Here is a 27,159-nt window from a genome sequence, read left to right as displayed (position 1 = left end):
CAACTAACTGCCATGGGCAGGGACATCCCACCAGACCAAGCTGCCCAAGGTCCACCCAACCTGGCCTTGAACACTTCCAGGGATTGGGCAGCCACAGCTTCCCTGGGCAACCTGTGTCAGGGCCTCATTGCTCTCACGGTGAAGAAATTCCTCCTTATGTCCAGCATCAAGGTACCCATCTCAAAACCAGTGTCTGACAGGGCTGGTACACGAGCAGAGCACTCATCCCACCACTTTCACTCCCACAGAGTGCCCTTCCTCTGTCTTGTTGTCACAAATAAGATACATATTTTTTTTCTCTTTTCTTATAATTAACATTCTGCTGGACAAAGCAAGTCCAAGGAGTACCAGGGACATGGGGACCATGTGGTACATACTGCATGGTGCAAAGCCTTGCCACTCAAGCACTTGGCAGGCTTCAGGCAGTGCATTTTGCAGCAGCTGGCGAGCACCTGGTACCACGCTGGTTTTCTGTCCCTGATCTGAGATCGTAGAATCATTAAGGTTGGAAAATACCTCCAAGATCATCCAGTCCAACTGTCAGCCCAACACCACTGTGCCTACTAAACTATGTCCCCCAAAAAAAGATGTTTGAGAAGCACAAGTCTATAAAGGATAAAAGCCTGTGTTACCAAGTGAGAAAAGGAAGGGAAAACAAATCCACACCACAGTGTACCGAGTGCTTTTCTGGCTGCCCACCTTACTTCTGGCAGCGAGGAGGGATGCCCAGGCAGAGAAAACCTTGTTGCTCCAGCTGCTCCTGAGCTCCATTCCCACCTGGGCTCTACCCATATCATCAACAGGACTTGGAGCTTTCCCTCCCAGCCCTGGTGCAGGTGTCTCATCCTGACATCAAGTGGGAAGCGGCGTAAGAGCCCCGATAGCTCTCACAGCTCCTCATCAGCAGTCGCTGGGGCCACTCTTCTGTGGGACATGTGAGCTCCCCCAAGCTCCCCTTTGCTCCCCCAAGCATCCTTTTGCTCCCCTTTGTTCCCCCAAGCTTCCGTTTGCTCCCCTAAGCATCCTTTTGCTCCACCTTTCTTCCTTTTGCTCCCCTTTGCTCCTCCTTGCTCCCCCAAGCATCCTTTTGCTCCCCTTTGTTCCCCCGAGCTTCCCTTTGTTTCCCTGAGCTCCCCTTTGCTCCTCCTTGCTCCCCTGAGCTTCCCTTTGCTCCCCTTTGCTCCTCCGAGCATCCCTTTGCTCCCGTGAGTTCCCCAGAGCTCCCCTTTGCTCCTCCTTGCTCCCCCAAGCATCCTTTTGCTCCCCTTTGTTCCCCCGAACTTCCCTTTGTTTCCCTGAGCTCCCCTTTGCTCCTCCTTGCTTCCGAGCTCCCTTTTGCTCCCCTGAGCTCCCTTTTGCTCCTCCTTGCTCCCCAAGCTTCCCTTTGCTCCCTTTTGCTCCCCCAAGCATCCCTTTGCTCCCCTTTGATCCCTTTGCTCCCCTGAGTTCCCCAGAGCTCCCCTTTGCTCCTCCTTGATCCCCAAGCATCCCTTTGCTCCCTTGAGTTGCCTTTTGATCCCCAGAGCTCCCCTTTGCTCCTCCTTGCACCCCTTTGCTCCCTCTTGCTCCCCTTTGCTCCCCCAAGCATCCCTTTGCTCCCCTTTGCTCCTCCAAGCATCCCTTTGCTCCCCTGAGTTCCCCAGAGCTCCCCTTTGCTCCTCCTTGATCCCCAAGCATCCCTTTGCTCCCTTGAGTTGCCTTTTGATCCCCAGAGCTCCCCTTTGCTCCTCCTTGCACCCCTTTGCTCCCTCTTGCTCCCCTTTGCTCCCCCAAGCATCCCTTTGCTCCCCTTTGCTCCTCCAAGCATCCCTTTGCTCCCCTGAGTTCCCCAGAGCTCCCCTTTGCTCCTCCTTGCTCCCCAAGCATCCCTTTGCTCCCTCGAGTTGCTTTTTGATCCCCAGAGCTCCCCTTTGCTCCTCTTTGCACCCCTTTGCTCCCTCTTGCTCCCTTTTGCTCCCGCAAGCATCCCTTTGCTCCCCTTTGCTCCTCTGAGCATCCCTTTGCTCCCCTGAGTTCCCCAGAGCTCCCCTTTGCTCCTCCTTGCTCCCCAAGCATCCCTTTGCTCCCCCGAGTTTTCTTTTGATCCCCAGAGCTCCCCTTTGCTCCTCCTTGCACCCCTTTGCTCCCTCTTGCTCCCCTTTGCTCCCCCAAGCATCCCTTTGCTCCCCTTTGCTCCTCCAAGCATTCCTTTGCTCCCCTGAGTTCCCCAGAGCTCCCCTTTGCTCCACCTTGCTCCCCAAGCATCCCTTTGCTCCCTCGAGTTGCTTTTTGATCCCCAGAGCTCCCCTTTGCTCCTCCTTGCACCCCTTTGCTCCCTCTTGCTCCCCTTTGCTCCCCCAAGCATCCCTTTGCTCCCCTGAATTCCCCAGAGCTCCCCTTTGCTCCTCCTTGCTCCCCCAAGCATCCTTTTGCTCCCCTTTGTTCCCCCGAACTTCCCTTTGTTTCCCTGAGCTCCCCTTTGCTCCTCCTTGCTTCCGAGCTCCCCTTTGCTCCCCTGAGCTCCCTTTTGCTCCTCCTTGCTCCCCCAAGCATCCCTTTGCTCCCCTTTGATCCCTTTGCTCCCCTGAGTTCCCCAGAGCTCCCCTTTGCTCCTTCTTGCTCCCCAAGCATCCCTTTGCTCCCTCGAGTTGCTTTTTGATCCCCAGAGCTCCCCTTTGCTCCTCCTTGCACCCCTTTGCTCCCTCTTGCTCCCTTTTGCTCCCCCAAGCATCCCTTTGCTCCCCTTTGCTCCTCTGAGCATCCCTTTGCTCCCCTGAGTTCCCCAGAGCTCCCCTTTGCTCCTCCTTGCTCCCCAAGCATCCCTTTGCTCCCTCGAGTTGCTTTTTGATCCCCAGAGCTCCCCTTTGCTCCTCTTTGCACCCCTTTGCTCCCTCTTGCTCCCTTTTGCTCCCCCAAGCATCCCTTTGCTCCCCTTTGCTCCTCCGAGCATCCCTTTGCTCCCTCTTGCTCCCCTTTGTTCCCCCAAGCATCCCTTTGCTCCCCTTTGCTCCCCTTTGCTCCCCCTTTGCTCCCCCTTTGCTCCCTCTTGCTCCCCCAAGAATCCCTTTGCCCCCCCTTGCTCCTCCTTGCTCCCCCCCTTGCTCCCTTTTGCTCCCCCTTTGCTCCCCCCTGCTCCCCCTGCTCCCCCTCCCCTCTGCTCCCCTCAGCGCTCCCAGCCCGGGTCCCGCGGCCTCCGCCGCCCGGAGCCGCCCGGGAGGTGGCGCTCAGCCATCGCCTCCTTCGCTCGGGATAAAACACGGCGGGGGGACCCTCCCTGTCCCCCGGTGGCGGCGGTGGAAGTGAAACGGCCTCCGTAGAATCGTCGAATGGGATGGGTTGGGTAGGAAGGGACCTTCAGAGGCCACCCAGTCCACACACACCCCCCCCCCCCGCAGTGAGCAGGGACATCTTGAACCAGGCCGGCTCACTCGGAGCCCCTCCAGCCTCTCCTGGAACGTTTCCAGGGATGGGGCATCCACCGCTTCTCTGGGCAACCTGTGCCAGTCTTTCACCCCTCTCAGTGTAAAAAAAAAAAAAAAAAAAAATCTTCCTTATAACCGGTCTCAATCTACCCGCCATTAGTTTAAAACGATTACTCCTCGTTCTGTCACTGCGCTCCCTGATCCAAAGCCCCTCCCCAGCTTCCCTGTAGTCCCCTTTAAATACTGCTGAGGGCTGCTATATGGTCTTCCCAGAGGCTTCTCTTCTCCAGGCTGGACAACCCAAACTCTCTCACCTGTCCTCATACTGGAGGTGCTCCAGCCCTCGGATCATCCCCATGGCCTCCTCTGGGCTCGCTCTGTCAGGTCCGTGTCCTTCCTGTGCTGAGGACTCCAGAGCTGGACACAGGACTCCAGGCGGGGTGTCACGAGAGCAGGGCAGAGGGGCAGAATCCCTCGCCCTGCTGGCCACGCTTCTTTTGATGCAGCCCAGGATACTTTCGGCCTTCAGGGTTGTGAGCGCACGTTGCTGGCTCATGTCGTGGCTTTTCAGCCACCGGCACCCCCAAATCCTCCTTGGCAGGGCTGCTGTCAGTCACGTCATCCCTCAGCCTGTACTGAAACCAAGGATTGCCCCGACCCAGGTGCAGGACCTTGCACTTGGCCTTGTTGAACCTCACGATGTTCGCACAGACCCACTTCTTCAGCTTGTCCAAGTCCCTCTGGGCAGAGCTCCCCAGCCCTGGTGACACAGGATTAGGGGGAATGGGAATGTACAGGGTCACCCCTGGGAGGGAAAACATCTTTTTTTGTTGTTGTTATGGCAGCCTTCAGCAGGCAGGATTAAACCATGACCTGTGAAGACCAGGACATTTGCTGACTACAGAACAAGTTTTCCAGCAGCAGACGGAGCAGTCCAGGGAACCAGTGGGTGAGGCAGCCTGTAAACACCTCAGCCTGGACCTGCAGCCAGAAGGATATTTATCTTTCCTTTGGATCGGGTTGCAGAGGAGTAAACGCACTCTCCCTGGCACTTTCCTCAGCCGTCACTACCTTTAAATCTTCAAATCGGCACTGAGTCATTGCCAAACAGCTTAGGTGCCAAGCTGGTGCTTTCAGGCTGCAGCAGGAATTCTATCAGGGAAGGTTTGATGTGATATCTGGGACTAGGTGCTTGTGACAGACCTCAGGAAACACAGGAGAAAATATCCATGTACAAGAAACAAAAACGCGACGTAAAGTTGTGGGGTTGTTTACATGGATGGTTCTTTGGAAATGTTTTTCTTTCAGGGCTGCTGTTGGGAAGGAGATCCTTGGGACACGTACCAGTCTCTGATGGAACTGTGGAAGGAAATAGTTCCCTCCAGGAGTTATTCTCATCTGACCCATGCATAGATGTACACATAGAAATCGATAGTGAAGCTATTACAAGATGAACAGCATTACAAGACAAACTGAAACATAAAGAGCACTTTTTAAAAGGGAGTTAGAGACAAACAAAAGCATTCTTCAAAAGCAACAAAACTCTGGGCAACTGCCTGCTCTGGCTCTTGGCCTGAGTTCCAAGGCATGTTATCCCTGTTGGAGGAGCGAGGCAGGAGAAGGTCCTTGAGTAGAAGCTAGGGAGAAGCAGGGTAGCAAAGCTCATGGGGATGGTTGTGTGGGACTTGATAGGGAACCTCCCCAGGAGAGGGGATGCTTTCAGGACTTTTACATTCTTCCCACTGACAGCCCAGCTACACTAGTGCATAGGGATGAAGATTCCTGAGGGCAATCATTAGAAAGTGAAGTGCAGAAAGACCAACCAAACCACACCAGTCATTCGAAATAAGCCGGGGAAGAGAGCTGGAAGTTGTTGTGCATATATCTGATCCCTGTGGAAATTACTTTTCTATGCCCTGAAGAAAGCCACTCGGATACTTGTAAATTCAAACTGTCATTTTGGTCACATTGAAGTCAGTTAAAATTTAGCAATTAATTTAAATTATGGTCAGAATTTAACATCCGTGTTACTACCCTGAGGCATTTAAAGCCGTTCTAAACCATTTCTCCCTCACACTGAAGAAGTGCCCTGTACCAAAAAATCGCTTGTGTCACAGTTGTCTTCATCCTGTTGAAGTCAAGACCAGAATCAACAGCACCAAATGCTGTTTCTTCAGAGCTGCCTGTATCTCAGCACCCACACACAAAAGCGAATTAACAGCAGGCCTTTCAGACACATGGCTTTATCTTAACACAGCTAATACATTAACAGCTAATTCCTGGAAATTTGAAGCAACCAGGCCTTGGACCCCACTCACACATGTTGCTTGTGATAAGAAGTCACACTTTTGTGTTTATGCATCTGTTTGCCAGTGTGACTGAACAGGTAAGCTGCTCTACTGCTGAATACATCCTAACCGTCTCGCTTCCCCCCAGCCCAGCACCAGCCAGCTGTAAGGCTGCCTCTCCAATGAGTTATTTTGGCACTATGGGTCGATAACAAACAGCTGTCACACTCAAGTCTGGGGGAAGCTGCGCTGCGGCTGGAGATGAGTAAATTTTGTGCCGTCCATACAGGAGATGTCACAATAAAATGCTTAATTGTATCATGCCCTGAAAGCCTCCGATAAAGCCGTTTGAGAAAGCAGTGCTGTAATTGCCAGTTGTTTCATTGTTCAAGAACTAGAAATGTTAAAAGCAGGAACAAGATTCTAGTCAGGCAAATGTCTCTGCAAATTGCCAGAGATATGCAATTAATACTAAACTGTCATTAACCCTGTGTACAGTTTTGCAAAACAGACTATAAAATAATCTGGAATTGTGTCCTTGCCAAACTCATCAGGACGTGCCTTTTCAATACAAAGACGCTGATTGTTTAAAACAGCTCCTAATGAGTCATTTTGAGCCACAGAGAAATTGTTTCTGCCTCAAGGGGTTCGACTCTCCTTTGTCAGATGTGACAGTGGCAATGATAAATCCCTGGTTTGCTTTTTATCATCGATTTTGTAGTATTCCCTTGTAAATCCAGCCAGACCCACACCTGGGATCCCTTTTTTGGTAGGGTGGCCCAGGATCAGAGTTCAGACATTTTTGCACCCAGCAGCGCCTACCAGCACCACCTTGAACTTCAGCACAACCAGACCCATCTGCTTCAGGACAAACTGGGAGCAAGGCTTGCCTGTTGCTGGGGTGGGTTAGTCAGCACAGCCTCACCTAATCCTACTCACCCACCTTTTGTTTGTGACTCAAATATTTGCATTTTATGCTTTTTTGTTTCTCAAGGATGGTAGCACAGGAGGCTGGGAGACCATGCAGCTGGGTGGGTTGTGCCCTGACAGGACTGCAAGCTTGGATATGTGACTAACTCAAGCCCAGAGGGTAAAGGACTACCTAGTGTGGTTCCCATGGCTTATCTCTCTTCTGAGAGGCTCTTTCTTTGTGCTTTGAAAGTGGTTCCTTTAGGAAGACAGGGTCTCATTCCCTTTGGCCATAAAGGACACAGAAATGACATAAACTACTGTTGTATCAACTGGACCACTACTGAGTACCTGCATGAAGAGTAGGGTGAGAGAATCATGCCCACTGATTATGGACACCAGACCTGCCACTCATCGCAAATGCTTGTCTGCAAGGAAGCAACAGTGCACTGCTACAGAGCTGCCCCCAGGACAAGAGGAGAGAAGGACAAAGGGAGACCAGGAGAGGGCACAGAAATGCCCTGTTCTTCTTTTGCTTTATGGGCAGCCCAACCACATGCCACCATGCAAGGTAATCACTTGCAGCTCCAGCTTGACGTCAGCATCGTTATGGTTCAGAGAAGGCACCTGATGTGCTCCTTGCCACCAGGGCTGAGAGACACAGAAGTTGTTTCCACCCCTCAGCCAGGGGGAGTGGAGAAGCTGTATGCAAAGGTGCTTTTAATTTCTTCCCCTTATGCAGTGGGAAGACAGAGGGAAGGAACTTCTGTGATTTAACCCATGAGACCAGGCTAAAGAGGCTTCAGCAAAGCCAGGAAGGAGTAGTGGTTCTTCCCCTTGCCAAGGTGGAGTTAACGTAATTCTAGATACCCTTTCCCATGGGAAGAGAGGAGGGAAGCTCATGCTAGCATGGAGGGGAAAGGAGACCAAGTGGCCTGATTTTACTGGAACCATTTTGTGTGCTGGTCGGGGGGGCTGTGGTAGTGCTGCAGGCTGGCATTGCATTAAATTGCATGGTTTTGTCACCTGAGCAGAGTCCAGCAGTGAGGAGTCCCGCTGATGAGCCATCACGCTACCTTCAACAGTCACTTCACTTTATTGTGACCGTGTTATTTCCCTCCCTGCTGAGCACCCTGCCACTATCCCTGTCAACTGGAGAGGTGTCAAGGCAAGCAAACTTGAAATTACAGTTTTCATTTAGCTTGGAAAACAAATTATCCATTTGTACAGCCCCTCCCTCTTGGCGAAGAAGTACAAGATGAAAAAAACACAGCTGAGAGGCAGCCTCTTGCAGCTGAGCATCTCTGTCAGGCAGGAGGTCTCTGTGTGTGGTGTGAGCTGCTGATAAGACCCAGGAGATTCACAAGCTACCACACAGCAGGGAGCAGTTTGCAGTTTCTGCAGTTCTAGCAACCAAGGCACCTGCCAGGGGTTGCTCTCAAAGTCCCAGGAAGTGTCTGATCAATCCACCAGCACCGTCATACACATCGCATGGACACTAGCTGTTTGCAACCTCCCATCACAGAGCTGCTCCCATCTAACAGTGGCTGAAGTTACCTGACAACCATCTCCAGGAAAGCATGGAAAATCTCACATGTATTTTTGTTTGATTTAGAGAGATTTATGCATCATAAGCACCTCTCGTTTCCAGAACAGAGGCCATTTGGATCAAAGGCTCTGATGCAACATGGTAGATTCTTTAGTTCACTCGGCTCAGAGCATTTCTACTGAATTATAAATATAGCCGAGACATTATTAAAATTTTAACAAGTTTCCCTCTTGGGGACCTCGATTATTCACCTGCGAGTAGCTGTTGTTTCATCACTACGAGGGAGTCAAATGGAAAACATAAAAGCAGGGATGGATTCTAAGCTTTTAGCAGTCATTTTGTTTTACAAATTAATGGGGATAAAAAGTCCCCACTATGCTCAATGCACTCTTTCCAGGTGGTACTTTCTGAAATGTATTCATTGTGGCAAGAACTTCTTAAATAGCATAATGGTCTTGCATCCTTGGTTAAACATAGTCACAGCCACTGATCATGAGTATCTTTGACAAATACCATATCCTGGTGAAGCTTACTAGGCAAAGTCTGGCTTGCAAGGGGGAAAGGAGCTCATATAAGGGAGCAACACAAGTGTCACAGCTAATCTGCATGGAGTTTCCCCCACCTACATTCAGGTCACATTTAGCAAACATTTTTGATGACCAGTATTTATAGAAAAAGCAGTTATGAAATGTTAGCTAAATGTTTCTGTTGGTAACTTTGAGATGGGGAGGCAAAAGCCAGGTTATCACACAGCCCAGGAGTGGAAGTTGTTCCACACTGTGGTGGGAGGAGATCATGAAGCACACAAACCTTTCCAGAAGAGTTGCTGAAGGACAGCTAATTCCAAAATAGTTGGTCTGACCCCGATGCTCTGAGAGGTCCATTACCTTGTGCTTCCTCTGTTGTGCCCTCAGTATTCCAGCAAGATCGGAAACTGGCACAAACCATCCTTTTATTTGAGGGGGGGGAAATCTCTACTGGACATTGGCCTTTAAAGCAGCCTTAGCTTTTAGGAGCACTTCTTAATGGGAGATTTTTTAATACTCCCACAAACACTTGAATCAAAGCTCTGTTAAAAGCCTGAGTCTCTTCATAAATTGTCTATGTGCAGGGAAGAAATTGTTTAGGGGATGAGCTGATATTTCAGGCCACAAATCAGCTCCCTTGTCTCTATGGGAGCTGAATATGAGGATGTCCACCAGTATTAATTCCAAAAGTTGTGACAATGAAAAGGTGCAGGAAAAAGAGGGAGTTACAGAGTTCATTGGAAACTCAATACTTGAGGATCTTAGAAAAGATACAACCAATTAGGTGAGCTCAAGCTTAATTCTGCTGGTTGCTACGAGGAAGTCATTGTGCAACTGTTTTGCAAGAACATTGAAACTGGTAAAACAAGATGCACAGCATGTGGAAGTGAAACTAAAGAGATTAAAGAACAGTTTGGGTTGTTGCTGGGTCTTCTTTAATTACCTTTTTAAGACACTCCACTTTTCTTTAAACTTTAAATAGCAGCATGAAGAAGGCCTCATCTCTTACAGGGAGCAAATAATCCTCTGTCGTGTGTAAGCACACTTACGAGAACAAACCGAGCCACACAGAAAAGACAGCATATGGGAGATCAGAGATGGAGAACAGGTTCTGTAACAAGGGCCTCTGTTCAAAGCAAGTCAAGAGAGGTCTTGGCAGCTAACTCACCAGGTATATGTCGTGCATCAACAAAGCCTTCTCTGTTGAATGAAAGGCTCCTTCATCTTTACCTCTAACCTCCATTCCTTCCTCACCACAGCTGAGGGATTTGCTTTTCAGAGAAGGAAAATCTGGGAACACATTCATTTCTTCTATGGATTCAGAAAACCACAGAAATAACTAGTGCCCAAGCCCTCACTGTTCCCAGAAGGCCAGACCCTTCACAACAGCAGATGTAGCATTAGTTTTATGAAAACCCTGTATGAAGTTGGTACTTCTGCCTAGAAGCCGAATAGTTCTTCTGCTGACACAGAACCTGAGCTCTGGGTCTGCCCTGCAGGAGCTTTTCTCCAACATGAGGATTTGCAAGTGGTGAGATAAAAGCCACAGTAACAGATTCTTTAGAGCTTTCCCATTCCTGTGCGTATAGCTGGTAAGCAGGGAGCTGCTGCCTGCAAATACACAAGCCACCATGAATTATTTTATGCAGGGGGACCGAGATCACTTGGGATGTAATTGCTAACCAGTTTAAAAACAGGAGAAAAGGTCATGGCAGTTTCATTGAACTGGGTGGGGTAATAACTGAGACACATAGGTCTTCCCATAATCCCCTTGGATATGGATGACTACTCCTATCAGGTTTTAGGTCTAAACTGTGGAAGAAATTATAATTTCAAACTTTTTTCTCCACATTTCAGTACATATTTACCTTCTTTTCACATTTCCCTTACCTTCCTCAAAGCAGCAGGGAAACGTACTTTAACAAAATGCAAACACTCTTATTGAAAAGTTCTGTTTTCCTTACTCTTTTTTATACATTGCTCAAAAAGCTGAACTTCTTATGTACTTAGATTCTACTCGGCACCTTATATCATTAGCTGAATGACCTCAAAAAGTGGTGAGAGAAGGAATTCACATATACTGCAAGTATTCAGCCTAAGAACCATCATGAGCCAAGTTATCTTCCCTTTCTTCCTCTGGGCTTCTTTGTTTCTGTCCAGCCAGGGCTTCCTCATCTCTCCTGTTTAAGGATTCAACAGACTGCTTGGCTGTTCTCAGAAACCTTCCTGTAGAACTACTAAAGCAAATCACAAGTGTTGACCAGAAATGATACTATTTTTGTGCGCCAAAATCTTGAGAACTAAAGCAAACTATTATCTGAGATGATCTGTTCATATTTGGTTCCCCAGAAATCAGTCAAGAAAGACCCGACAAGTAATTCTTCTTAGGAATGCTGTTTCTCTGTTCTCAGATAATTCACTCTCTGTTAGAACAGAACTGACTTACTGAAGTCTTTTAACCTGAAAAATGGTTCTCTCCCAACCTCCTCCAAAATAAAAAAGCAGTTCATGCAATGAAGCTGATCATAGTCAGGTGTCTTGATGACAAACTCCTCAATGAGCTGTGCTCCAGCTGATGGTGATATCATGATTTCAATGAGCCGCAGTTTTCAGTAATCCATGCTTAGGCATCAAAATAATTTTCAGAGATTATGTGGGAAATAAGACTGTTACTTAGCAAATAACTGCAAAATGCATGGACATCATCTCAGATTTGATGCTTATAAACTAGAACTTTCTAAAGGCCTGTGGCAGCATTAGGGGCAAGGATCTCAAGAGGAGATTACAGCTAGACAGAAAACCCCAAGTAAATGGCAATCCCAGTGTTAATCATGAAATACAGATGTAAGTAATATACAGATGTTCCTCAAATCCAAAACATACCCTATAGCTTAATTATAGTGTCATAATAAAGTGTATAATGTCATAATAAAGTGTATAATGTCACAATAAAATATTCTTCAAATGCATCTACTGTTTAGAGATACAAACACACACATATGCTTTAAATCTCTGGATGGAAAGGCAAGACAGCTGAAAGCAGCAAGATAGAACCAGATGTATTTCAGAAGATTATTTTGGAGGAGGCACTCAGAAGTCATAAGGAGCAGTGGTCAAAGGAACTTACAGCAGTTCCTGATTTTACTCAATTCTAGTTAAGTTGATGTCACAGGAATAAAACTGTTTTTAAAGGAAAAGAATTTTCAAGTCAATGTCTGAAAAAAAACTTCAAAAAAGACAACCTCATTTGTTTTCCTATTGCTAGAATACCTCCCTTGCTCATGCTCCTAAATCTCAGTGCAACCACCTTCTCACACCTCCCCCTTGAGAACTCCCTGTAGCAGGAGATGTAGGGGCTCAGCACTGCTTGGGGCACACAAACCAAGCCTTAGGGGAGGAAATACTCCCAGCACGCCACAAATGAGATCCAAGCCAACCCCCTCTGTGCGACAACAGCCCCAAGCAAGCTCTTCAGCTCCACTGCCTGTTTGACACATGAAGAAGGGGAGTCAGATCGCATACATTTGGGCTGAATAAGGCATAGAGAGCCTTTCCTTCACACATTTAAGGTCTTTTATCTTTTTCCCTTTAACTCTGTAAAAGCTCTCAGAATCTTATCCCCTTTCTTGATATTTAAAAAGACCCTTTCCTGAATTATTATAACTGTGCGTTTAACAACATATCTGTCTAGGTCACATAGTCATTTAGACTGGATACTGGCTGACTGGCCACAAATGACTCTGTACTATGTACCATACAAAATCTTAACCCAGACTCTTCCCATCCTAGAAAACTTCCAACCTAAAGATCAAATCCTAAGGCTGAGCAGGAACTTGGAAATGTGCTTTAGTCCCAGAACTGTATTTAAGCACCTGTATGCTCATGAGTGCAATTATATACAGGTACAGGTAGATTGTACTCAACAGTAATCACTGAAGGAGTGATTGTAATCCCCGAGTATGCACATTTTCCATGATTTAGACCCTGGCCTGGTTGGTGATTCCACACATCTGCTCACTCCCATACACCACGAATGCATCACTATTCAGAAAAAAACAGCAGTCTTCTGCCTAGAATTAGAACACTGGCCTAAAGGAAGGCTTTGATGCAAATAAATCACCAGGAACAGGGGAAGGCAAAAAGAGTACATTACAGCTCAGGATGCTGCATTATCCCTGCCCCCCTTTCTATTAAGCACCCAGGGCTGCTCCTTCATCCTGAGGTTACCTGCAACATCTCAGCTCTTCCCATCGCTCTGGCAGAACCTCATTAGCCAAGAACCAAGTACTCTGCTAGAGTTCCCACACCAACAGCTATGATCCATCAGAGAACTTGGTACCCTTTCCCTTAAGAAAGTTTCAACTATCTTATGAGAGTTATTACATAGCATCCTCCCTCAAGGTCGCTCTTTATCCCTTTTCTTCTCAAAGATCTATTCACCCATGGTTATTAGATTGAAGTCTTTCCCTTGGAGTATAAACAAGAAGGTATTTTGCTTCTTACCACACCAACTTTAGGAAACTGGAAGACTAGTGAGTTGTTACCTGGTGTGGAGCATGGGCCAGTGCCAGAGTTTGGGATACAAAGCACAAAGCAGGGAAGCATCATAAAGCAGCATTTCCAATATTTCATTTCTGTGTGGTGGTACCAAAAAACGTTCCTTTGGGGGGGGACACATGGTTTTGGCTTCTTGGACACAGAAGTAAACACAGGCTGATTCTCGCAGCACAGTTGGGAGTAGCACCATCTACTGTATACATTAACTGAGTACGCATATTTTCATGTCTGCACATTCAAGCTTACATATAGGATTCAGTCCTCACAGCTTAGACACAGATCTGCAATTTAATCACTGCAGTCTAGCAAGGGAGCCTTCTGTGCAAGACTGAGCAGATTTATCTCATCAGAATTCATCCTACAGGCACTTGCTACTGTTAAGTTAAAAAACTCTTCAGTAGTAAACTAGCGGATGAAATTTGGACTCCTACCTGTAGTTCTTCAGGTCTTGAAATGTAATTTCAAATGAGGATAAAATGAGACTAGGCAAACACCTTTTCTTCTCTAACCCAATATCACTTGGCAACAGCATTTGCATACAGTCTGTAACGAACAATTATTGGTACATTAGCACCACCATAAACCTTCAGCAAGCCCTTATTAGGGCTTGTCTCAATGCAGGCAAAAGTGATAAACACCCAAGTCTTGCAGGCAGGATAGGGAGTCTGTATTAGCTACAATTTCACTGCTTTCTATTTATTTGCATAACCCTTTCACTGGCATGACACTATAACTAGAAAAGTAGAATTCTTAATCAGTAAAAACAGACACGTGAAAATGATAAATATTGCTTTATTAAATTACTTTTATACTCCTACAAGAAATTTTCTGATTTCTGTTACAGAATTAAATGAAGGAAATTGCTTTCTCTGCAGTTACCTAAATTTAGATACAAAAAGGTTGTAAAAACACCAGCCTATTCAAATTACATACAAAAGGCAGAGAACGGACAAGTTCCCTTAGGAATCTTGAGGCTCAGAAATATATATATTCCTATAATACAATGAAATTAAGAATTCAGCAATGTGTTGAACAATTGTAAACTGTAACTGCACTAGTGGACCACATTACTCAGCAGTTTCCTTAAAGGTACAAACTGTGAACTGAACGAAAAGCGTAGCTGACACAGCAGACCTCATTTAGTTGTTCTCCCTTTCACTCCCTCCAAGTAAAAGTTGTGAGATCAGCATTCAGCATTTAAATCATAGGAAGGAAACTTGCCTCCATAAATACCAGAAATTTCTCCACTCCATAACTATTTATATAAAGTAACTAGCTGTTACAAATCAGTTTCAAGTAAAACAGGTGGCTGAGGCAAAAATAATCAAAATCAGATCATACAATTTTACTGTAAATACAGTAATTTGAAAGATAAACACATAACCATAGCACTGACGGGATATCAATGCTGTTGTATTATAGATGTGATGTGTCAGTAGAAAATCAGGATGTCTATTATCAAAATCGAGGACATTCATTCCAGTCTCTGGTAATCTAATCTTAGTGCAAAACAGATGCTAAGACACATTTAGCAAAAAAGGTGATACATTTAAGGCCAAAAATTTGTTCAGTCATCACTATCGCTTCCAGATTCACTCAGCTGCAAGTCATTTCCTAGAAGAAAGAGAGTCATCATATTAGTCATTTTCAAGGAAATATTATTCTTATTTCAAGATATTCCCTTTCTCAGTTAAGGGTTTAAAAGAACTAACACCAAACAGGTCAGGGGGATGAACTAGATGAACTTTAAAGATCCCTTCTAACCCAAACTATTCTATCTAAGAGAATAAATAGCTGTAGAAGCAAACTCCCCAGTGACAGAAGCTCAGAGAGATCGCTTTCCTACAGTTTTAAAATATTGGCAAGCAAGCCATTAGCTTATTAGCCACAACTGTATTTATTTAATATCACCAGATCACAAAGACAACACCTAGCTGTCTTTGCCACCCACATTTTCATGCTTCATAAGTGGGAAAACTGCTGGCGAATGCAGTTTTGTGAAAAACGAGTTGTTGAGCTTTTTTGAAACACATCTGAATGCCACTCAGCTATGCTTGAAAACAAAGTGGTGTCTCAATCAAGAGCAGCAGCTCTTTGATGTACCATTTAAAGATGTATCAGTGACCTACTATTCCAAACAGGTTTTGGAACAAGTGAACAAACAAAACATCAAAAGACATTTTACACTGCACTTTAATTTGGTGTCTATATATATTTCAAAATGGGAAAGTAAGAAGAAAGACTACATCATGCTTGCAATGGATGTCCATAAGCCTAGACAGTGAGAGAGAGGGGGGATCTTTTCCAGGATGTCAGATAACGTAACAAAAACACACAGCAGTGCAGCTATACAGAACCTACATCGTATTGAGCAACTTCCCACATATTTATAAGAATCTGTTCCAACCCATATGCTTTTATTCACACTTCCCTTGCCAAGCAGCCATTAAAAAAGGGGAAAAAAAAATTCATCTCGGGTTATGCAGAAATGGCCTAAAAAGCAAAGGAAAAAAGAATCACTGAAACTGAACAGGCACAATATTTTCACCTGCCCTTCCCTCAGCCTCAGCACCCCTCACAGATCACTTCTGCAGATGGGTAAAAAAGTGTCCTCAAGAGGGTAAACCCAGCAAGACACTTAGATTGGATCTTCTGTTATGATACGTATCATTTCTGCCAGAACACTGAAGTCTTTAACATGGCTGCATTCAGCCTTCCTTTGTTTTCCTCTATGTCAGCACTAAAGTTTAGGAAGTGGTACATGATTCTCTGTGACAAAACAGAAAACACTTTTTATAAGACAAGAATAGTGAAGAAGGCTGTTTGTAGCAACCCTTAAAGTACTACTGTAGGCAAATGTTTCCTGATCCTCTGTATAGAGACATTTACAGCTGTATTATTTTAACATAAATTTAAAGGATTTTATGCTATTTTGAAAGAACAAAATCAAGTAACTTGTCAGTAATTATTCAGGACAATATATTATCCTAAGAAATAATATTTCAAGGCAGAGAATGGCATTAGTAAATTAAACTCACAGATTTACCATTCAAAGGAAAAAAAATTACAGCGATTTATTAGAAATCCCAGCGCTGTTAAGCACTACCTACTTTAGGAGAGGACTGGGAATATGAACAAGAAGATAACCTTCCAAATAGTGATTCTGCAGCCTTCAAAAGTTATTTCAACATAGTTGATAGAAATTACACAAGCCCTGTAACACCAGCCAAAAATACCAGCGCTTGTGAAAACCAGCAGATGGGAAAAGCAAGAACTCCAAGTTCCAGAGTCAGAAATAATGCATTAGGATTTACTTCAGGGAAAAACTTCTGCCCCATTTTTATAACCCTACCTCCAAACAAACACTTCCAGAAAGATGGAAGAACAACACAGGTTACACTTGGTGGCTTTCAGATGGTTTGGTGCAAGAATGGAAAGTTCATTTACCTAGAACTCTGAAGAAACATCTAGAGACTCTGTTGTGCTTATGAGGCAGCAACAAAGCAGGGAAAACTGTTGAATTCAGTTTTCACAGTTCCTGCTGCTAATTAGCAATATTAAGTGGGGAAATAGATTGCACTGCAAATTACATTTCCCAAATTTTTAAATCAGTGACTATAGCACAATCGATTGAATTCTTGCGAGGCACAGGGGAAGGGGAAGCTCAAAGGATTGACGTGTTTCACAGACCCTGGTGGTCACACCAACACCAAACTAGCACAAGGGAAAACTATTTCACAACCAGCTGCTTGTACCAGAACCAAGCATCAATAAAAAAGAAGTTGTGCTGAATGCTATGCACACAACACAAGGCCCCAGAAGAGCCAAGGAATGCTGGTTTTAATTTGGAAAATTACTTTATTTAACTTAACTCTTATTTAAACAAAAAAAGTGGACATAAGGCAATGTGTGAATAAATATTTATGAAGAACAGATTCATTAGTGCCACCATTTACAAACTGTGTTATAAAGTGAATTGTGAGCCTGTATAATCAGCTTCTGAAGTCAGAGAGGGAAAGGAGTATTTTGGGGGCTGGGGTCAGTCTTGAGCCCCACATTCCTGAAGAGGTAGATGTGTATCTGACAGAAGTATTTGGTTACCATGCTCTAGACACCACCTCCTGTGTTTTCCAAGTTCCACAAAACTTCAGCTGTATGATTTCTGTGTGCGAGATGAAACCCTGCTCCCTAAGCCTTTCCCCAGCCTTCTGCCTGCACACAGCAAGCCACAGGAAAACTTCACTAATTACCCAGTATGGTCCTGATTCTACGAGCACAAAACTAGTCACGCACATAAGCGGTCAAAACCTCAGAACAGGATTAGACAAGCAAACAGCTTGTGCTGACATTTGTTGATTCAATATTTCAGTTTTGCAAAGCACTGAGATGGAAGGCATGACTGTACAGGACCCCGACTGAGCACTCTTGCCATTCAAACTAGAACCATGTACTACCCATTTTGTTTCTCCAGGTTTCACTCTCCTGCCAAATTCCCTCAGCAAGGGAGCTAAAGAAACACATTCTCCTTGAAAGTTACTGTTTTGGTGGTTATATCACTGAAGTGTATTTCAAGTGTCAACCCTACTGGAAGGTAGGGACAGAATCATTTCAAGCAGTAACAGAAGTAAATGGCATTAAGTTAAAAATCTAGGCAAGCTCAGACAGTTGAGTCCAAGGCTTGATGCTACAAGACAGAGGTTCTACCTGTCAACATGGTTCTTGAGCACCAGCAAGCCATCAGCTTCCCTTGTTTCAGTTTTGTTGTTGTTTTAAGCAGCACTTTCTCACTACGACTGTCGGACTTGGCCACCTGTACTTGTAAGTGTGTTTCTCAGTGGAAGCTTTGCCAGCTGGGATTCTGTCACTGGGGACAGAGCTTAATCTGGTTTTCATAACAGCTTTATTTAAAGCATGAAGAATGGGAAATCTCATTTGTGAATAAGGCTTGAAATAAATGACACATTAAGATTATGCAAATTATAAACATGAAGACATTGTTCTCTGCAGTGACAGTAAAATGAAAGCAGCATTTAGTCCTGTGCCCATGAAGTCACAGAACTTTTCAGTCTGCTCTTACCTGTTAATGCAGTACATTAATTAAGTATCATCACTGATTATTTAAGTATTTAAATATTGGCTAAAAAAATTCCTGCTCAAGTTATCCATTAAGTAGTGAAATAAAAGTAGATTTGCCAGAGTCTGGCAAATTTCAGTGTAACAAGTTTACATAGAAAAGGTAACCACTAAAGGTCTTAGGCTGCAAACCAGGGTAGATGAGAATCTGTTCAAATTGGGAGCTGCAGCTAAGCACCTAATGAAAAATGTAATAATTTTTGAAGAGTCCCCATGCTCCTATGCCTGAATGCTCCTGCTATTTAGGTAGCAACCTTAAGATTCTCTGCCCAGTGGGACTTTTTCTTTCCTGTCCAAACTCTCATCTTTTTGAATGAGCACTCAGTTCCAGGCTGCGCAGCAACCACTTCTTGAAGAACATCACAGCTACTCTTCAAACTACATTTTCGGTTGCCTGAATGTGAGGAATAAGATCGCATCACCTGAAAGCATATTGCTTCCTTCCTCACATGCAAAGAGCAGTTTTGCCATGCTGTCCAGTGGAACAGTGCCATGAACAATAGTAACCAAAGCAGATAAGAACATACCATCTTTTCTATAATTCAGAGTATTGCCAGCATGCTATCTTTCCCATAGTTCTACTCAAGAAATTATAAGCATATGTTCTGGGAGTGCCCTGCTAGTTCAAGTATTTTCAAAACAAAATAACTGTTCTCCAGCCCCAATATATGTAGCTGGGAGGAAGCCAGAAGAGCTTAGGAAACATTTTCAACTGCATCAGCTTTAATTTAATACATCTGGGGACCAAGAACTTTCTAGCCCAGTGTCTAATTCAGACCGCTGTCGAACAATCAAAACCTAGCATAACTTCCCGCAGTTTTAATTATAACAGAGACATACTTAAAAACAATATGGTTTCCTCTCAGAATCTTGATGTCTGGAATTGTGCGCCAAGAAAAGAACAGCCTTTGTACTTACGTAGTGTATTCATCATATGACCACTGCTCTCTTGGGATCTGTTATGACTGGCATCTTTGTCAGGGACAGCCTGTTGTGGTATGGCAGACACAGTAGGCTGTGACTGCAAATACGGCATTGACATTGATATAGGAAGAGAGGGCTTCATTTCCTCATCTTCAGAATCACTAGAACTATTTTCGCTACTTGATGAAGAGGACGAAGAACTTTTAGAGTCAGATGAACTGTCAGAGCTACTCAGTTGGTCCATGATACTGGCTTCTGCTTTTAGTTCTGTAAACAATATGATTTGTTTCTCTGTTAACATTCATCATAATTGAAGTATAAAAACAACAACAACAAAAAATCAACAACAAAACAGGTATACACATTATAGCAAACAAAAAAAAATAAAACCAAACCAAAACTACCATAATTCTCCAGAACAAAGAAAAAGGCACAAGCAAGCACCCAGCCTATCATGTGGTTTTCTCCTCTTGCAGCTAGGGCACTTTCTCCCTTTCAAGCCAAGTGCTAGAACAAGGGTGACTGTGAACCTAAATGCTAACACCACATTCCAAAGGGTACTGCATCCCACATAGCCTTTCTGCAGCTAGCAAGTCTTTCCTTTTTTTTCTTAGCACTCCCAAAGATGCCTTTCACTGACTAAAAGCTGCAGTTACACAGATAAGGTAGCTGTAAGATGTCTGCAGCTACACCCAAAATGCCCCCCAGCAATTCAGCATTACAATCAATAGACTTGTTTGGACAGTGTGACATTTTGCTGGAAACCAAGCTAAGCATGAGAATATCCAAAGGAACCATCTACACATTACTATTAGGAAGATTTCATCAAACCCTTGTTCTCCTTATAGATGGGGTTGGAATCTAGAACAACAAGAGGTAGACAAGAAACACTGGAAATTAACAGATCAAACTGACTCAACCAACTTGCGTTCTTGATGAAATAGTGCACCTGACTGTGATAATATTTAAGAAAGTATGACTGAAGAGATTGTCCTGCATAGTACGCATTTTTCTATATACTAACTGAAGTCCAACATACAGAGGAAGTTAAGTCTCACAGAAAGGATACATCCAATAATTGTGCAAAATAGGGGTGCTGCTGAAGCAAGTCTTCAATCATCGTGGATGAAGATTCTGAACAGCAACATAAGGAGTTACACAGAGAGCAGAAGTTCCTCATTATACCAGATTGTAACTAGCCAGTCATTTGCTCAAATGGTCCTACGAGCACTCGGAATACTTCAGGAACAGCTTTAATACAGCAGACAAAAAGCAAGTAGGACAATGGCTCCTCTCACTTCAGATTCACCCAATAAAGAAGAACAGGTTGAAGATGAAAGTCATTAAGATACAAGATGGCTCAGAGCTTAATCAAGAGAAGAAGAGAGAACAAAAAGAATAAGCTTGAACACAAACTTCCATGAAGTCTTCCAATTCTGAGTTAATATCTAAAACAGAGGAATAAGATCTCTTGAATTTTGAAGTAATTTAATCTGGCAGGAATTAAGTTAAGTAGTTCCAAACAGTGAAGGAAGAGCTGTACATATACTGGAGGAGAAGGGTAGAGTGATCTTTCCCCCACTGAGAAAACGAAGTTAGCGAACAAGTTCAAGATAGTGTACTTAAGCAGGAATAGTCAGTTACACAGCCACAGGATGAAGAACAATTAAGTAGGCAACACTTCTGAGGAGTCTGTGAGTTACAGTGGATCACTAGGCACAGTTGTACTGCATCACACTGTTGCGAAAATGACAAGCATTACACTGGGATGTGGTACTCTTTGGTCTTTGTGCACAGAGATGAAGAGCACCTGTAAGACAGTCTTCTTGCTTGACTCAGCACTGCTAAAACCTAAGCTGAAACAGCAAATGTAGTTAGGCACTATACTTCAGGTGAAGTTTTTGGACTCGCTGGAAGACAGCCAAAGTAGAATGACAATGAATCAAGGATCTAGAAAATCTGACTTTTAAGGAAAGACTGAACCACCTGGCATCATTTTGCATGAAGAATGGGAAAGACAGCTTCTGAGTAGTGAAGCTCAAAGGCAGCATAGTAATCTGGTCTATACTTGCATGATAAATATGAAAGTAGTAACGGGCTTACTGTCAGATTATTTATTAGGAAGAAGCTGAAGAGTAAGGAGAGCAAAGCCCTGGAATGGATCACCAGGGAGAACACAGGACCTTGTCACTGGAAGTCTTTAAGTACAGGTTAAAAAGCTATGTCAGAAATCTGACTTCAGGACTGAAGGATGAACTAGATGGCTTTAAAAGGGCCCCACCATCCCTATTTGTCAATTATTCCACATTCTTTTGTGGTACTCAAAGACTGACACTACATAAGAGTTTGATACATATTGCAAGTCACCAAAGTGGCTGCCGACATGTTTGACACCACCACTTCCCCTCCAAAAACCACTGACCACCAAGAAAAATCTATTGCATGTGCTCAAGTCCTCCTTCCTCTTTGCAAGCTTAGGCAGATTCTAGTACTGTTCTATAGTATAGTTTTCTGGTCAGAGCTTAAGACCAAAATGGAAAAAAAACCCAAAAAACCCCAAACCAAAACCTTCATAACAACCCATCTGAAAAAAAAACCTATTTAAAAGAATTCAGAACATCTTGGGAGGCAGATGTCAATTCCAGGCAATGAAACTGCCACCTGTCAGCATTTCTGTAGCAAGTAATTACCACCTGCCATCCTCCTCGTCCTCCGAAAGGAAATAAGGCCTCCTATTAAGTGAAATATGAGTGCTGCACCAAACCAGAGTCTCTCAAGAATACAGTACAGAGCCCGGTTCAAGGATTGATTTATGAAGGTTTTTAGATGTCTTTTCCACTAGAAATTCATTTTTTACAAGGCTTTATCCAGTAATTTAAAATATATTTTGAGTTGTAAAGCACTGTAACCTATATGTTTGCTGAGGGCAGTAACAGATGAATGGAAGTGACTCAGTTGGTTCCAGTGCCACAGGACAACTAGCTATATGCCTGATTAAAGTAGCAGCAGAAGACAGATCCAAGAGAGCAGTGGGGCTCTTGGCATTGTTAAGCCTAATGGTTCATCCAATTTGTTTTACTTTAGGAAGTTTCAAGTACTGCTTTGTTACCACTTGAGCCAGAGCGGTCACTTCCATACCAGGGTAAAGTCCTTACATAATCAGCTTCTAGCGTGAATCTCAAATTGAAAAACCAACAAACCACACAAACAAAAACCTTGGCTCTTAAAAACTAATTGCTAGTTAAGAGCAAAATTCCTTAAGCTTGTGTGCCAGTGGACCTTACCTCGTTCAATATCATCCATAGGAGAAGATGGATACATCTTTTCTTTTTGGGGAGAATTTTTAGCGCTGTTTGGAACCTTAGTTGCATTTCGCATTTGCTGCTGTTGCTGCTCTATGCGAGACTGGACTTTACTGCTTCCCTCAGCTCTGTGTGTAAAATCAAAAGCATTTGCAATTATTAGAAGACGAGAGGAAAAAGGCAAGAATACAGGGAATGCAGTACCTTAAGTTATGGAATTATCTGTCATGCCTTTCTAAATAGTATCATTATATTTCTGGGTACGTTCTTATACTGGCATATAATTATATATAGATATATTAAAAACTGTTTCCTTTATCTCTCAATCTGTTTTTATACTTGGCTATGCAAGATTATTTAATAATAATTCTACTGGAAATTACTTATGTGGATTCAGCAGCAAAAGGAAAAATAAAAAAACAAATAAACATAGTGTGAGAAAAACAAGCCATTAACATCACTGAAACATGTCACAAAATTTATCTTTTTCATTTTCTCGTTTAGAAGTCAGAAGACAGTAGGCAAGCTACTTTCCAAACAGGCTTTTTGCCCCCTCAATGAACTCAAAAATAGTCGACATCACTTTCAACACTGTGAAGCTTTTTAGTTAAGAAAACGCAACAAACATTCCCATTGCTTCCACCGGTCAAGACCAGAGAGTTACGAAGCCCCTGTGCCAAGAAAGCAGCCTTTTCCATTTAGTGAGCAAGGCCAGGTACTTTCTAAAAATGATAGTTTGCTAAAAATAGTAATGGGTAGTCCTGCATCTTAATTTAGACTCAGTAACAAATCAGTTTTCACAATGAGTAAAGCACAGTTGTTTCGCCTGTAAAGCACCCACCTGGTTTTTTTCACAGTGATGTTGCTGCTAAGTTTCTCTAGGCGGCATTCTCCAGTGTCATGGTTGATAATTAAGATACATTCTTTTAGGTAAGGTTTCTTTGACCCCTTGAACACAGTCACTGGTGGAGTTGAGCCCTATTCAATCAAAAGTCCAGTAAGCGTTACTTCTGCAGGGCTTTTTTTTTCCCCCTCAGAAACAGCAACCCATGATAGTGATGACAATTTCACTACCCATGATAATTTCTAGTCTTTAAAAACGTTATCTGTTAATTCAAATTAGATTCACAGTAGCCATGACCAAAAGCAGCTGGTGTTTGACTGCAAGGGGACTTCACCCAGCTTAGCTTAGTTTCAAACTGATTAAATGCTGATTTTCCAACAAGAGCATGCTCTCTGTAGGGCTCCTTTTAACCAAAAGGGGTTTTAGTTACCATATCAGCAGAGCAGTAAAGCATGGCAGGTAGTAAATTTTCCCTTTCCAGTCTTTCCTGCTTTGGAACTGCAGTAGAGCAATAAATACCAAAGGGAAACTTGCACTGCCAACATCCACATGAAGCTTTTCTGTGTACGCAACACTTCTGGGTCATCCTACAGCATAGTTCCAACGTGGTGAATACACTTAAAGTTACAGCGCAGCTGTTTAACTTTTAGGTCTTTAGTAATTTTACTCACAGTGCATTTGCTTTTCTGCTCTAAAAATCACACAAGCAGCTCTGAAAATGCACTAAAACTTCATAACCTTCTATACTCAGCACGCATTTATGACAACACAATAAATCATTCCCTTAGACCTGCTGCTTTTCAGCCACCCCACTCACCTCAATATTTGGTAGTGTTATTGTCACCTGTTCACCTTTGCCAACTTCAAGGTCTCCTTCACAGGACATATCAATAGACGCAGGCTTAAAGTCATCTGAACATAAAACCAAACAGGATTATTTACAGGTTTTTCAGGTGTCTTATAAATGTAGACAACTTTTAATTGTAGTTTGAGATTAATAAGTTAAAGCCTTTTTTGCTAATGTATCATCTGCCATTCCCCTGAGTAGATCCTTCCCTAAGTCAGTAGAATTCAAAGTCAAGATGGTTTTCTCAGTATTCAGTGTAAGTGTGAACACCCTTCTGTTAAAATCAGAAAAAAATACTTTTAGGTTCTAGTGGTTAAAGGTGCTAAATGAGCTATGCTGTATTTCAAAAGATAAGGCCTCACATAATTATTTTCAGAAAAATCAATAAATAGTTCTTGAAAATTTCGATCTAAAACACAGGAAACCTAGGCAATACAAAGAACAACATCAATCCTTAATATCTATTTCTGTATCCACTCCCAATATTCCTATATCAGGCATGTGCACAGCTGACCAAAATTGGAGTTTCAGTGCATTTATTTTTTGACAAAAGGGAAATTACTTCCTAATTGAATGTTAATTTTCTTTTCTTTTTTCTTTTTCAACATCTAAAGCATTGATTAAAACAAGTTTTAAACAGAAGAAGATACCAATTTCTGGTCCTTTTCAAAAACCTGAGACATCGAAAATGAGCACATGTTCAGGCACTGCAGCTGCATAGCATACCATTATCTATAAAGCATTATTTCCACCACAAATTAATTGGGAAGGGCTGCAGCTTGAAGCCCTGCCTGCACAGATCTGGAAGAGATAGGACAGGATGGAGAGCTACGTGGTGACATAAGTGGGTTTGAACCCGTGGTTCCAGCCAACGTGGGCACAGGGCCAGTCTCGCAGCCTGGGGATGTCGGGTGCCCTGCCTTGCATGCTGGGAAGCAGCACGGAGGAACCAGGGGTATCCAGGGGACCCACCAGACAGCACGCTCCTCGGCTACGGCATAGCAAACGCTCCTTGGCTCGCAACTGTCATCTCACCGACTGCCGGGCAGCACTCAGTTATAGCTGGGGAGTTCCCCAGTTTGGTAACGCTGCCTGCAACCCACTGGCCAGGCGGCACAAACCACAGCCGAGAACGCTGGCTCCAGCTTGCAGACCAACCGGGCAAGAAAACCAGGCTTCGGGAGCTGGTGGGCAGGACTACACACACAGCAAGCTGTGAGCTAAGGCGTAGGTAATAGCCCCTACTAACCCTGTTTATAGCAAAGCCCTACAGGGGTGAGTGTAAAGTAGTTCTGAAGTTTCTCATCAGGAATTAGAGAGCATTTTCTTTAATGTACGGCCACTGTGTAGTTAATACTTTAGAAAATTAAGATATCGATTCCGATGTCTATAAACGGACTTCTGTTCTTAGCTTCTACTCAGCAGATATCTTCTCCTTTACTCATTCGTTAACAAAAACTCCAGGTGTCAGAAAAGGGAATTTTTGCACGTGCATTTGGCAGAAAAGATGAACATGCCAGTTTCTATGTCTCATTTGTTGGAAAGGAAGAGAGATTTCAAAACACATCTCAGAATAAATCATCAAATTACAGAGGTCAGCAAGAAATCGTAAGGGTGGGAGGTACCAGACGTGGTTTTTAGTGTGCTTTAAAATTAGGCTAAATTTCAAGTCACAGCGTTTGTTTAAATCCACTTATAGCTCTTCCCTGCTCCCTCCCCTCCCACAGTTGCAGACAATCCTACCGAGTGCCATTCCACTTGCTCACAGAAAGCACATTACCCATCTCACTGAACTGTGCGAAAGCACACAGGACACGCTCCAGAGAACGTACGTGAGACCGAATGGCCGGGAACCAGTCTATAAATAACGAGACATCAAACCCAGAAGAAGCAGTAGCCCTAAATTACCAGAACTATAATCCTGAGAGCATTTGTTTCCTAGCTACCCTCAGAAGCCCTGAGCACACACCTCTCCAGACAGCAATTATGTACTCAGGGAGGGCACACAGCTTTGTGATTAATCACAGAACGCCAGGTTGGAAGGCACCTCATCTGGTCCGACCTTTTCAGGTGCTATATAGTTTAAATGAGATGGCCCAGCACCCCGTCAAGCTGAGCCTTAACAGTGTCCAGAGTAGAGGACTCCACCACTTCCCTGGGGAGATTCCAATGTTTAACTGCTCTCACGGTGAAAAATTTCCTTCTGGAATCCAATTAACGCTGCTTTTAACCTTTCATCGCCCAACCGAGCTCCCCAAAAACTAGACCTTCAGCCCAACTCGGTCTGAAGCATCCAGGCGCTTATTCTGGGTACAAAAAGGCGTAAAATAAGGGGAAAAAAAAAATGAAATAAAAAGGCAAACAAACCCAGCCGGGGCTGTGCCACGCTGCCCTGCTCCTCCCCCAGCGCACGGCCGCCTGCCAAGCCGCTCTGCCTCGCACCCCCCACCCTCCGGGGCTCCCAGCGAGGACGAGACGGGGCTTTAGCCCGAGGGGGCGGCGGGGACCACTCGGTCCCGTCCCGTCCCCACCCCCTCCCCCCAACCTCCAGCCCCCGGTCCCCGCCGTCTCCCCACGCTCACAGCGGACGGTGTGAAAAGCGCAGCGCGGCTGCTTCTCGAAGCTCTCCCCCAGCTTCAGGACGCGCTCCTTGGGATCGAAGAGCGACGGGACGGCGGCGCTCATCGCGGCGCCTCAGACCATGGCGAGCGCGAGCCCGAGCGGCCGCCGCCGCCGCAGCCCGAGCAGCCCTCGCGCCGCCCGGCCACGCCCACGTGCCGGCCGGGGACACGCCCACCGCGCGCGCCGATAGGCCGGCGGGCGCTGACGTCACGGGCGGGGGGAGCTCTGATTGGGCAGAGCGGGGGGGCGGCTCCCC

The 27,159-nt window shown here is 44.5% G+C and overlaps 2 protein-coding genes across 2 annotated transcripts in view; both read right to left on the bottom strand.

Moving 5' to 3' along the window:
* SLC49A4 (solute carrier family 49 member 4) overlaps positions 1 to 27,159 on the bottom strand; it is a 294,424-nt gene that overhangs the window by 242,076 nt on the left and 25,189 nt on the right. The window lies entirely within an intron of this gene.
* On the bottom strand, positions 14,008 to 27,046 carry EAF2 (ELL associated factor 2). Its single transcript, XM_069861448.1, has 6 exons — positions 26,864 to 27,046; positions 24,252 to 24,346; positions 23,432 to 23,568; positions 22,573 to 22,718; positions 19,283 to 19,555; positions 14,008 to 14,845 (listed from the first exon to the last, which is right to left on the bottom strand). The coding sequence occupies exons 1-6, from the start codon at positions 26,964 to 26,966 to the stop codon at positions 14,799 to 14,801; spliced, it is 801 nt and encodes a 266-aa protein (XP_069717549.1). The 5' UTR covers positions 26,967 to 27,046; the 3' UTR covers positions 14,008 to 14,798.

Source organism: Phaenicophaeus curvirostris, chromosome 7 (genome assembly GCF_032191515.1).
Source record: "Phaenicophaeus curvirostris isolate KB17595 chromosome 7, BPBGC_Pcur_1.0, whole genome shotgun sequence".
NCBI classification, from domain to species: domain Eukaryota; kingdom Metazoa; phylum Chordata; class Aves; order Cuculiformes; family Cuculidae; genus Phaenicophaeus; species Phaenicophaeus curvirostris.
The sequence above is the reverse complement of the archived record's forward strand: the minus strand, read 5'-3'. Positions and strand labels throughout refer to the sequence as shown.